We start from the raw sequence: 12500 nt of genomic DNA, 5'->3' as shown, positions 1-12500 counted from the left end.
TGACAGTGAATGATAGCCGCTGATGATGGCATCTCCCTCGAGACTTCATTATATGTTGAGTTTAAACGCTGTCAAGATATTTTTAGATGACTTCATCTTTTCCTTTATTTGATGTCAAGAATTTGTATCTGTGCTTTGCTGAGACAACATTCTTACGAGCATTTCTCTCGATCTATTTATGCTCTCCTTCTTCATGCCTTCCTTTGCCTCTGATTTATACCTATTCTCTCTCACTCTCTCTCCCTCTCTCTCTCTCTCATAATTTTTCATTAATTTTCCTATATATCACCTATACTCTCTTCTGAATCTTTTATTTTCTCCAACTTTATGTATACTCTCTGTCGCTCATAATGTTTCAGTAGTTTTCCTATATATCTTCTATACTCTCTTCTGAATCTTTTATTTTCCCCAATTTTATGCTAATTCTTCACTCACTTTTCCCTATCTCTCTGAAGCCTTCTTTCGAATCTCTCATTTACTCCAACATTATATATTCTCTCTCTCTCTCTCTCTCTCTCTCTGGAATCAGTTACTTATCTATTCTCTATATCTTCTACCACCACCACTATCTACCCCTTACCGGCCAACCTCCTCGCCCATTCTCTCTTTATCCTTATTTTCTTCCCTTTATTCCACTTATCTCATTTCATTTTCTTTAATTCCTCCCTCACTTCAACCCATCCCTGTTCTTCTTCCTTTCCCAACAATCCCACTCCTCCTCCTCCCCGTCCTTCTCTTATCTACCAACCCCCTTCCCCCATCCTCCCCTGGACTACCAGCCACCCACCCACCTCAACCATGCACCCTCCTCTTCACTATAAACAAGCCACCGTATATGATTTATGAGTGACTGTTTTCCTCATCAGAGGTTCGCTATCCGAGCTGGCAACGGCAAAGGTAACAAACAACGAAGTAGAGACTCGTCTGTTTGTGCGTCGGTTTGTGCGTCTGTGCCTTAGCAACACGATTGATTCCTCACGCGTCTTTAAGCTCCTCGTAAGATTGCTCAGTTAATCGATTATATGGAATTGTATGTGTAATCAACTATTCGTTTTGTGTGTGTGTGTGTGTGTATGACTGAGATTAGCTATCATCTGTATTATTTCGTTTTCACTTACTAGGGGAGTAAGCCTATAAGGTATACTTTGTTGTTGTTGGTGTTGTACTTGCCGTTGGGGGTTAGGAAAGGTCTATGGAAAAGCCTAAAGAGGTTTAAGAAAGCTGTATCGAGTTGAGTTAAAGATACAGGAATTTTAGGATAGGATATTTATGATTTATTTATCAGAATGAAAATTTAAAAAATAAATAAATCTCTAATAGAATATAAAGTATTTACTTTAATTTTCGTCAGTGAAGCACCGCTCTACTTGACCGTAGATTTTAGTAGGCACACCGAGTAAGCTGAAGGTCGGATCACGCCTCGTTTAACCCAGTCTAACCTTTCCTTCTCTGGGTGTTAGGTGAGGTTGAGCTTAACAGGAAGCGAAATTAAACCTTATCGCCTAGTAGTCCATTCACTTGGATCTAACGTCATTTCTCAGTAAGCGCCTCGTTACTGCCATACTACTACTAACTGAGGCGTCTGGCGCCATCCGAGGTCAACTCAAGAGGCGGCAGGTCCCCACCGGATCTTAATCCTTCTGCTGTAGCCATAGCGTGGTGAGGAAAGTGACGTTTGGATCCTAGAGGCAGCTCCTGAAGATTCTTTCTATCTTTTTTTTTTAATCTGAAAGTCAAACAAAGCGCGATGGAATTCTCATTAAGAGAAACGTGAAACTAACATTGGAAATGTAATCACACCAGCACAACCACTAGTACCACTACTACTAGACAGCTGCGGCTACTACTACTAATGTTGTTGGTAATAATAATAATAATAATAATAATAATAATAATAATAATAATAATGATAATAATAATAAGTATCAAAACCTGTACATAGAAATAAGAAGGATATGGGATACACCACTGGAAATTGTACACATAATCATAGGCCCACTAGACACGATCCCAAAATCCCTAAAAAGGATAAATAAATAAATAAATAAAATTTAAAAAAATTTAATTCCGCACAACGCAGATTATAAGAAAATTAATATAAAGTACGAGACAGATTGTACTTTCTTATAATATCATAAACAAAAGATTGTAAATATAAAAAAAGATAACAACCCCCAAGAAATATTAGTCTTAGACACAACCCCCAAAAACCAGTGCGGGTCACTATCTAGAAAGATCCACTTAAGTTGAAACAAACCATACTTGGTATTTTTCTAACGATTCCCACTGAAAAAAAAATGAATCAGCTCACTTATTTATAAGTCTAATTTATAATAAGATAAATAAAACTTAATTCTTCTCTGTATCATTCAACGCCCGATCCCTTCCAGCCAATCAGATATTTGCGTTTTTCCATGTTTACAACCTCTGATAATTTTTTTTTCTTGCTCTAAAAAAGATTGATGTTTCTTCGATGCTCCAGCTGATAATTACTCCTGATAATTCCTAATTAGCCAGTTATTTATGTTCTCCCGATGTTACAACACCCGATAATGTTCTACAAGAGTTATTTATGTTCTTTGGACGTTAGGGGGTCCTGATGTGAAATATAATTAGTGGGTAATTGCGTCATTTTTATGTCACCTCTCTGCTTTCTTTTCTTTCGATAAAAACGGTCGTGAGTCATTAGCATAAGTTGATCTCCGACTCGGAATAGAATAGAACCAGTTGCTTATTTGATCAGCTAAATAGTATGATGTTATTGTAAAAGGAAAGCAAATGGAGGAAAGGAATAAAGAGGAAATAGGAGAGATGGAGGTATTTCTACAGAACACAATTATGGAAAACGAGCTGGAAAAATGGAAAAAATAATAAAAATGGTGTTATGATTTTGTGAAGAAAGAAAATCATTCGGGGGTAAACAACAACAACAACAACAACAACAACAACAATAATAATAATAATAATAATAATAATAATAATATAATAATAATAATAATAATAATAATAAAATTCTTTGGTAACAGACTCACGAAGTAGAAGAACAGATAACAAACGCTCCTTGTGATTGCAAAATAGCAAAGTGCGTCTCTTCTTTAATAGATACTCTGAATCACTTGGCTATTTATTTATTTCTTATGTTTATCTGTAACCGAATAATTACCGTAATTTTTTGTGATTTGCTTTGCGCATGATTATAATATCTTGGGGTAAATACCACGTTTTGGTTAATTTTGACTTTTCGGTTTGATTCGTAAGAATAATCGTACATTCTGAATAATATAATAATAATAATAATAATAATAATAATAATAATAATAAATAATAATAATAATAGAAGCGTTAATTGTAGTTTTATGACAATAATTTCAGATTTTTAAATCTGTCAAATCAAGAGTAATAACCACTTTACTGCGAAGACGTTAAGATACAGCGAATAATAATAATAATAATAATAATAATAATAATAATAATAATAATAATAATAATAATAATAATAATAATAATCTGACGCAGAGGAGTTCAACATTCAAACCTGTCTCCCTGGAAGGCAATAAATAAGAGGAATAAATAAAAAAGAAGAAAATATCGGTTTAGAAAGGAATGCAAAATTATATAATATATATATATATATATATATATCTAATATATATATATGGTATATATATATATATATATATATATATATATGATATATATATATATCTATATATATATATATATATATATATATATATATATAATATTAGTTTATATATATATATTATATATATATATTCCCTCCCACTCCCTTTCCTCAAAGGTCAACGCGATGATGTTATCGCCAGTGGTAAGTTGGCCTTTTAATCTTAATCTTTCAATGCTGGGTGAATATTTTGGGTTGGCCCATTCTGGTTTGGCGTGTTTTGTATGTAAGTGTGTATACCTAGGTGTTATAAATGTATACATGTTATATGTACGTAGGCATATATGTATATATATAGTTATATATATGTATATATATATATACATATATACTATATATATATGTATATATAATATTATATATGATATATATATATAGCGAAAGAAAGAAATAGTTCACCATAAATGGAATGAATAGTAGCTGAGTGCATGCACGCTCATTTGAGAGAGAGAGAGAGAGAGAGAGAGAGAGAGAGAGAGAGAGAGCGAGAGAGAGAGGGAGAGAGAATGACTTTAATGTTAAAGGAACTTGCATGGCTGAATTGTATGAGTCAGTGCATTGCAATCCTTTTATCGCGCGCATTACGTCATCTGTTGAAGTGGCATTTCCATTGCAGTAGGCCTGATGTTATTTCTTCGTTTAAATTTGCTTATTTGTAGCATTCATATTAGAAATACTGTCATAATAATTATATTAGTGTTCGGTGTACATATATATACATATATATATATATATATATTATATATATCTATAGACATATATATATATATATATATATATATATATATATATATATATATACACACACACACAAATGGAAGAGGGGGGGCTCTAAATTAAAAACTGGATGATGGTCACCGCCTTCATCATATTTTAACTACTAAATAGCGTATGAGCCTCTTGCGTAAAAAAACTTTTGCACCCATAGCCGACCCAGGTACCTCAACAGAAAGCTCATAAGCAGCACATTGAATTCCCACACAAATAACACCATTTACTTTCATGTTTCTCGCATAATCTTCGTTCCCTGATAGCTCTTTCTTTCTAGGATTTTCCTGCTCGGATATTTTCCTAGTTAGTGACACCCCGTCCCACAAAGGTTTAAACCCGTACGGTATGTATCCACCGTTGCGGAGTGTTTAGTACGAGTCTGTTGTGGTAACCGCAAAACACATAAACAAAAGACTGTAAATAATGGCCCCCAAGAAATATTAGTCCTAGATAAAGAACCCCGAAGTTCCCTGGGGGTGACTATCTAGAAGAGGTCCTCTAGCTCTTCTTCTTTTGGACAGTAACCCTCCTGAATCACAATCCGTTTCACCAATCTATTATGCTCCAATCTTTCCACATGACTGAGCCAGCTCAAGAACTCTGATTCATCGCCTGGCGCACGCTGCTCTTTTTGCCACTGTTACGAATGTCCTCATCTCTCGCCATTCAAAGTATTCTTATGAAATGCGCAGTTCGTAAGCGATTCATTTAAACAGTTTCAGACTTTTATCCTTTAGTCCTCTTCAGAAATTGTAGTGCACTGCGAAAGTGGAGAGTTTGATTAATATTGAACCGAATTCTCCTTTGCTGTCTTTCGGGGCCATGTGCTGCCTACTTAGCTTGGTACAAGTATATTCTGTGAAATCCCTCTTCTTCTCTGTGTATATTTATATATATATATAGTATATATATATATATATTATATATATATTTAAAGATCCGAATCTTGAGATAATTTTCTTTCTTTAAATTGTTCAACGTTTTTAATGGTATATTATGAGAGAATTCTGTTAATAACGGTACTAAGTATTTAGCCAATTATAAGTTGGCTAAATACTTAGTTATTAACAGAATTCTCTCATAATAATTACATATATATATATATATATATATATATATATATATATATATATATATAATATATATATATATATATAATTATCACTTCACCGTCAATGTCTTCTTGATTTCGTACCTGTCCGCTGGACGATGGTTCGATCCCAAGAGAGGACGAAATTATTATCAACTAAAAATTCCCCTTCGGTACATACATGAAAATATATCAATTCCGAGGTAGAGCGAATTAGATATTAAAGGACATTTGTAGCTCGAATGATATATATATATATATATATATATATATATATATATATATATATATATATATATATTATATATATATAATCATTCATTTTTTATTTATATTTTTATAAGATGAAAGACGTGCAAAAGATGAACCCGACTCTCCTTGCCCTTTGCACGGCTCCCCAAGCCCCCAACGCCCCCCAACGCCCCCCAACCCCTCAAGGATTAGTTTACCTTAGGGTGACGTAAGAATCACCCGCTCCCCTTTCTACAGTTACCGGGCTAAGCATCCGATATCCGACAGCTATTAAGGGGCGAAGCGTTCATCGCTAGGAATGTCGTGTTCTCACAATACAGCGATTTATTAGTCGACACACTTCCACGCACTTGCTGGGATCGCCGAAACAGGACACCTGCTAAGGGACATGTCCCCTCGAGACACTGGGTGTCTTGTTTTGACAGAGTCGTGCTTTACGACAAGTGACACCCACCCTCCCTCTCTCTCTCTCTCTCTTTATTGTATGTCCAAAACGATGACGTATCTGTATCTTGTTACGAAATACAGGAGGAATGTGAGCATTCCTTCTCATCAATGCTATTGTTACAATCTCGCATATAACTCCTCTTGATAGAGATCGTGTACTAACAATGTATATAGCCGTACTACAGTAGTCTGGAAGGCCTTCTCAGGCAAATTCACCAATGTACTTAACAAAAAGGTTACAGCTTGAGTTACTGTTCAAGACTCGTAACCAGTTGGTAGTTGTAGATTACTGTGTGGAAAACAAAATACTCTTTTTGATGTTTCCATGAACTTTTTTTTAACATCGATTTACATCTTTCCATAACATTTCCAGACGTAAACACTGCTACAGTCACTAACACTGGCTCACTACATCCCAAATAAATAGCCACCGTAACCTCTTGGTCATACACTATCCACATTTGGCGCTGACAATGGGCGCCATCTGCCACCTTTCTTCCGTAATTGTCTCTAGACTCGACTTACTGACTGAAGCCTTCACCCTTATCAGAGTTTCGAACTTGTGGGTCCCTAAGAAGAGACGCCAGCGGTACCCACCAGCTTCAGGCCCTGAACTCTCCCCCAGGGCTCAAGTCAAGGCTGCTGCCGAGGACGACAGCAGCGACTACGAAGACTACGACGCCGAGAACATCGCTCTCCCTCGGCAGGTGGGAGGAGGAGGAGGAGGAGGAAGGCGCCGCGCCCCGGTCCTTCAGAGGAGCATCCGCGTCAAGGTAAGTTCCAGACTGCAGTGAGGTCTTTGGCGAATGGGAATGACTTCGTTTCTCTTCACAATTGAAAGAGGACGGCATGCTCTTGAGTATGTGTGACCACAGCACCGTCACCAATGAAATGCCAAGGAATAACCACCGGTTATACTTCATGAAAGATGGCTGCTGTAAAACAGTTGAAGAGCTGTAGGTCACTTTTATCCGTGTCTCTGTGTTTGCTGTTTCGAAGTAGATTGATATTATCTTTTAACAGGAGATTTGTGGTTTCATGTGTAATAGTTTTTGGATTCTGATTGTTTAATTTCTGCCTTACTCTTGCTATCCTGTAGATAATATTGTAATGTTTGAAGTCACTGCAAAATTTGCTGATTTCTGCCTTACTGTTGCTATCCTGTAGATAATGTTGTTATGTTTGAAGTCACTGCCAAAATTGCATACAAACTCTACGTTTGATGCTAGCCATATTTAACAGTAGTTTCTCTTTGTATAACCTTTCAGGGCCATTGAAAAGCCACTACTACTTCACAGTGGTTTCCAGACTCCTTCAGATTTTAGAATCACTTCAGATCATCGTGAATACTTGATCCTTCACGATTAAAAGATAATTACATTCCATTCTCACGCCTGGAAACCACTGTGCATCTTGATAATGGCCTGAATTGCTCATGACTTTTTTCACGTCTTGTAAATTGTACGCTAATCGTTTGCAGAATGTAATCGTAACTAAGTATGATGAGCACTTCCTCATGCTAGTAGCCAGTATGTTTTTCAATTAATCCAGCAGTGTATACCTTGTATATTTGTGAATAGTAACACTACTTTTGGCGGTGCATTTGAGGAGTGAGATCTATCACCTTGCTTCACAATCCAAGTAAGGTTTGCCATAATACAACTTTAATGAGGAGCTATTTCATACCTCTGCTGCCTCTACCAACCTCTACCCACGCAATGTACCCAAGTCCCTTTCCTTTTCAATCCTGTAAACCCCGTATATGGGCATGGGGCATTACTTGCTAATTGGAGTATATTAGACTTCCCGATGCAGAGTTGCGGGAGGCTATCTATTCCCACGTCCGTTATCATATTGTATCTCCAACCTTCAAATCCAGTCTTCCAAGATTTACTTATATCCTTTTTTATGTTAGTTTTGCTCATGTATGTTTCTCACAGTTTTTGAGTATATCCCAGTTTTACTAAAACCTTTCATACTAGTTTTCATTATTCCATGATATTCCAGTTATACTCACGTCCTCCATATCTCAGTTGCATAATCCGGCGTTTAATTGCTCAGTTGCATCCTTTAGATCCTAGCTTGAATCTGCCTCTTTTCAATATACATATACACACACACACACACACACATATATATATATATATATATAATATATACATATATATATATATATATATATATATATATATATATATAGTATATATATATATTATATATATATATATATATATATATATATATATATATATATATATATATATATATATATATATAATTATATGGTTTTTTCACAAATCCTCACACACCATCTAAGCAATCCTTTGTTGACATTGCATCTTTCAACCCTCCGGACCTTTCTACGTATACCCTACTTTTCCCGGAGAATAACCCAACCTGCTGTTACCATTCTTTTTATGCTGTTGCCGCTGCTGTTGCTGTTACTACTACTGCTGTTCCTGCTGCTGCTGTTGCTGCTGTTCTCTTCCCACCCCAACCCCCCAACAGAGTCTGCACGGGGCGGGCAGGGAAATCCGACGTCGCCAGAAGTCACGTGACCATTCTAACCAAAATCCCGCCAAAGTGGTGTTCCGAGATTCGTTTGTGAAGGTAGTTAGTTAGTTAGTTAGTCTGTGAGTGGTTAGGGGGTGCTGGCCATCTGCTAATGCATAAGTACGCGCTTAGAGGGTTCTGCTTGCAAACTGAGCAAAGGAATGAGCAAATATAAGTGACTGACATCCTACAGACTTCCGTAGAAGAATTGTACGTGGAAGGAAGTAACGTCATATATAGCTAGGTGGTTGCATGCAAAGATAGATAGGAAAAAACATAAACAACAATCAATACAGAACATAAAGAAAGGTATTTGAAAAGAACGCAAAGAATGGCGGATAAAAAATGAAAGACTAGACATACAACTTTATATGGCTGAGATTTTATTATTGAAACCGCTAGGGAATAAAGACGACCACCCATGATTGCTCACAAAGAATCAAGTAGAAAAAAAAATGAAAAAAATTTTGTCCTTTTGCAAGGGATAAAGTATTGCATGACAAGGTGCCCGCATTTGGTAACTAGGCAACGGGAATAAACCTTTATTTTGTAAACAGGCAACGGAATAGAGAGAGAGAGATTTTAGTCGCATATTTCATATCATCAATTAGGAGATGTTTTTAGTTTTGGGGAAGCAGAACGATGCTACGTAGTCCTCAGCTTTGATGTTCGAAAGATGGATTCTCCTAGTACTGATTGTCGCTCATGTTCGTATTCACAGAGCATGCTCATGGATATTCAGCTCGAAGCTAAAACGCATGTTTGTCTGTGCATGATTTGAGAAACGGATTCCACAGTGAGAAACTTATTAAAAGAGTAAATGGGGGCCGTTGGAACATGTTTTTATTTTTTGATGACAGTGGAAAAGGAAAGAAAAATTTCTGTTTGACTCGTGACTCGATAAATGTTTGTTTGTTCTCCAACAACAAAAAAACTATGGACGGCTTTCATGAGAATAGGACAGACAGTAAAACATGTTTTTTTGTTTGTTTGTTTAAAAAGAGGACTTGAGAAAGTTCCGCTCTTACATTTTGGTAGACGAAAGGTCAGAGAATATGCGGAATTTTCTTGACCAAAACGAAAAAAAAAATTATTTTTCTTTCCACAAACGACGAGAGGAAAGTTTTTTTTTCTTTTCAGCCGTGAGACTAAATTACAGAGACACGTTATTCTTTCCCATTTTCACCACGGGAGGACGAAAACTCATTTTCATTAGTTGAATAAAAATATACTAAGAATGTTTTTTCCTTTCCCGTTGAATTGGAAGGGACATTAAATATGGCGTCTTGAGGGAAAAAAGGACATGCAATGCATGAAGCAGCTTTTCTGAGAATAGATAAAGAAACGAGTGTTTTTGATGCATGGAAATGTTGACCTGTCTTGCTGTAACGACTCAGGAGCGACGAAAAACACACACAGCTTTCTGCGTATTTGCCCAAGAAATCTCCAGCTACGTCTTTATGACTAATCCTGCGACTTTACATTATAGCAACAACCACAGACCGCTTCTCGCTTGTGCTACCTCCAACAAGAATAATAAGAATAATAATAATAATAATTGTAGTAATAATAATAATAAAAGGCTTGAGTGGCTTTTAGCTTAGATTTTAGTTGTTAATGCCTTTATTGATAAGTTCCTTATACTAATTCACATTATTTTCCATATTTCTGCTCAATTTCATAATTTTTAGCATATTATTGATTTTATTTGCACAATTCCTCCTTGTTTATATATGTTTCGTGTATGTTATCTGTGATGGATAATTAAAGCATATTTTCTTTTCTTTTGTAGGCAGTTGTTTATTTTGTTGTTTTTTTGTAGTCAGTTATTTATTTTGTTGTTTTAAGCCTAACCTACACAAATCCCATCTTTCATTCCTCTTCAGACCTCTATCATGACTTGGTTTTCCAAATCTGCGCTTTCCCCTTGCAAGTGTCCTAGGACGCAATATAGTAGCCAGTTCTTTAAATCATCAATATAATTACCTAGCAATTAACGTTTTAACTCATTCAAATAAATCAACAATGATCACAAACGTTCAGATCCTTTCCAGAGAATAAAGCTGTAAAGAAAAGCTATTCATTATTAATTTTTCCGTTTAATTCGAAAACATAAACATTGGCCGTTGATGATGTGATTATTTCCCTCATTTTTTTTAAAGAATAGTTGGAAACCTATCTCCGGGTTATATACCTTAACTTGAAAATATTGGTAACAGCTGGTTTTTTATTTTTTTATTTACGACTATTTCCCCTTAACGTTAAATCGTGACGACAGTTGGCCAATCAACTTTTGACACTCCTTATGAACATAAATTATGGATACTAGTTATCTTTAACTTTAAGACTGTTTCCTCGGAATCTAATCACAAGCAATATTCAAGTTCCTTAGGAGACTTCCCCTTAATTAATTGAATTATGATTCTTTACCGCCGAATCTTTATCGTAACTATAGCTATTAATTATAGGGTTCTCTCCCTCGAGTTTACGAATAAATATTAGCCATTTCTTTCCTTTAGGACCCAATCGTGAACACGGGCAGTTAAATCTATGCATCTTTTCCTCAATCGTAGAGATAAATGCTGGCCATTAACCTAATGATTATTTCTCTAAAAACCTGACCGTACCGATAGGCCATTAATCTTACAGTCCTAATCCATGGATACTCATTATAGCGTTAGCTTATCAGCCCTCTGGTCACATCACTCGAATCCTCTAAATTGGCTCATCCGACTTGCATTCCCGTACCTGGAATCCTCCTGCTATGAGTTCATTAACCTATGATCCGATTTATTATTCTCTGTAATGTTTGTCCATCTACCTTCTCGTAGTATTCCTAGAATCCTCATTTGTCAACAAAACCTCACGATCCAATTCCTTGAATCCCTACAACTTCTGTCCATCAACCTTATATGATCTGATCCTCACAAATGATCATAATAACAGTCGACACACCAATGGTATTCGTCCCTTTAATTAACCCCATTATGACCGCTGGCAATTAACCGCCCATTGTTCAGGCCACAGCCCGCAACGACGGATTCCCCTCCACTGCTGGTCTCAACAGCGTAGTGCCACAAACCTCGGAGGCCATCGTGGTTCCACAGACGCCAACAGTCGTCCGGCAAGGACCCCAGTCCTCCTACAAAGCCGCCGATGCTCTTGTTAATCCTTATGCTGGAAAGGTAGGGCCCTAAGCAGCTATCTGGCATCTGAGGGATGGCGTCCTATTTTTACGGTTTCTCGGTTTCACAGGAAATGTAATGAATGTATTGTAGTCATATATGTACATAAGAGAGTACACACACACAACACAGATTTATATATATATATAAATATATATCTATATAATATATATATATATAGATATATATATATATATATATATGTATATATATATATATAGTATATATCTATATATATATATATATACGTATATTATATATATATATATATATATATATATATATATATATATACATTTATATATATACAATATACATGTATGTATGTACATAGTTTAACTACCGTTTATGCAAGTATGCAAGTGCTACAGTGTTTAAGTGTTTAAGATATAGATTTTCTGTGAGCTTTTATGAACTGTTTATAGTAAATGGCATATGATCATGTCTTGGTTAAAAAAAAGAAACAGTATAAATATTTAAATACTACACCAGCAAGTCATTTACTAAATGTTTACAT

The 12500-nt window shown here is 35.8% G+C and overlaps 1 protein-coding gene across 7 annotated transcripts in view; it reads left to right on the top strand.

Moving 5' to 3' along the window:
• Positions 1-12500, top strand: part of LOC135226585 (uncharacterized) — a 206213-nt gene that overhangs the window by 186085 nt on the left and 7628 nt on the right. For 2 of the 7 annotated variants that reach the window (XM_064266275.1, XM_064266277.1), the window contains 3 exons: positions 6871-7018; positions 8754-8855; positions 11819-11983. In XM_064266275.1, coding sequence (XP_064122345.1) covers positions 6871-7018; positions 8754-8855; positions 11819-11983 — 415 coding nt within the window. Of the gene's footprint in view, positions 1-6795; positions 7019-8753; positions 8856-11818; positions 11984-12500 lie in introns of all 7 variants that reach the window. The other 5 variants (XM_064266273.1, XM_064266274.1, XM_064266276.1 and 2 more) reach the window with 3 other exon arrangements.

This window comes from Macrobrachium nipponense, chromosome 14, assembly GCF_015104395.2.
Source record: "Macrobrachium nipponense isolate FS-2020 chromosome 14, ASM1510439v2, whole genome shotgun sequence".
NCBI classification, from domain to species: domain Eukaryota; kingdom Metazoa; phylum Arthropoda; class Malacostraca; order Decapoda; family Palaemonidae; genus Macrobrachium; species Macrobrachium nipponense.
Note: the sequence above shows the minus strand (reverse complement) of the source record. Positions and strands in the feature narration are given on the sequence as shown.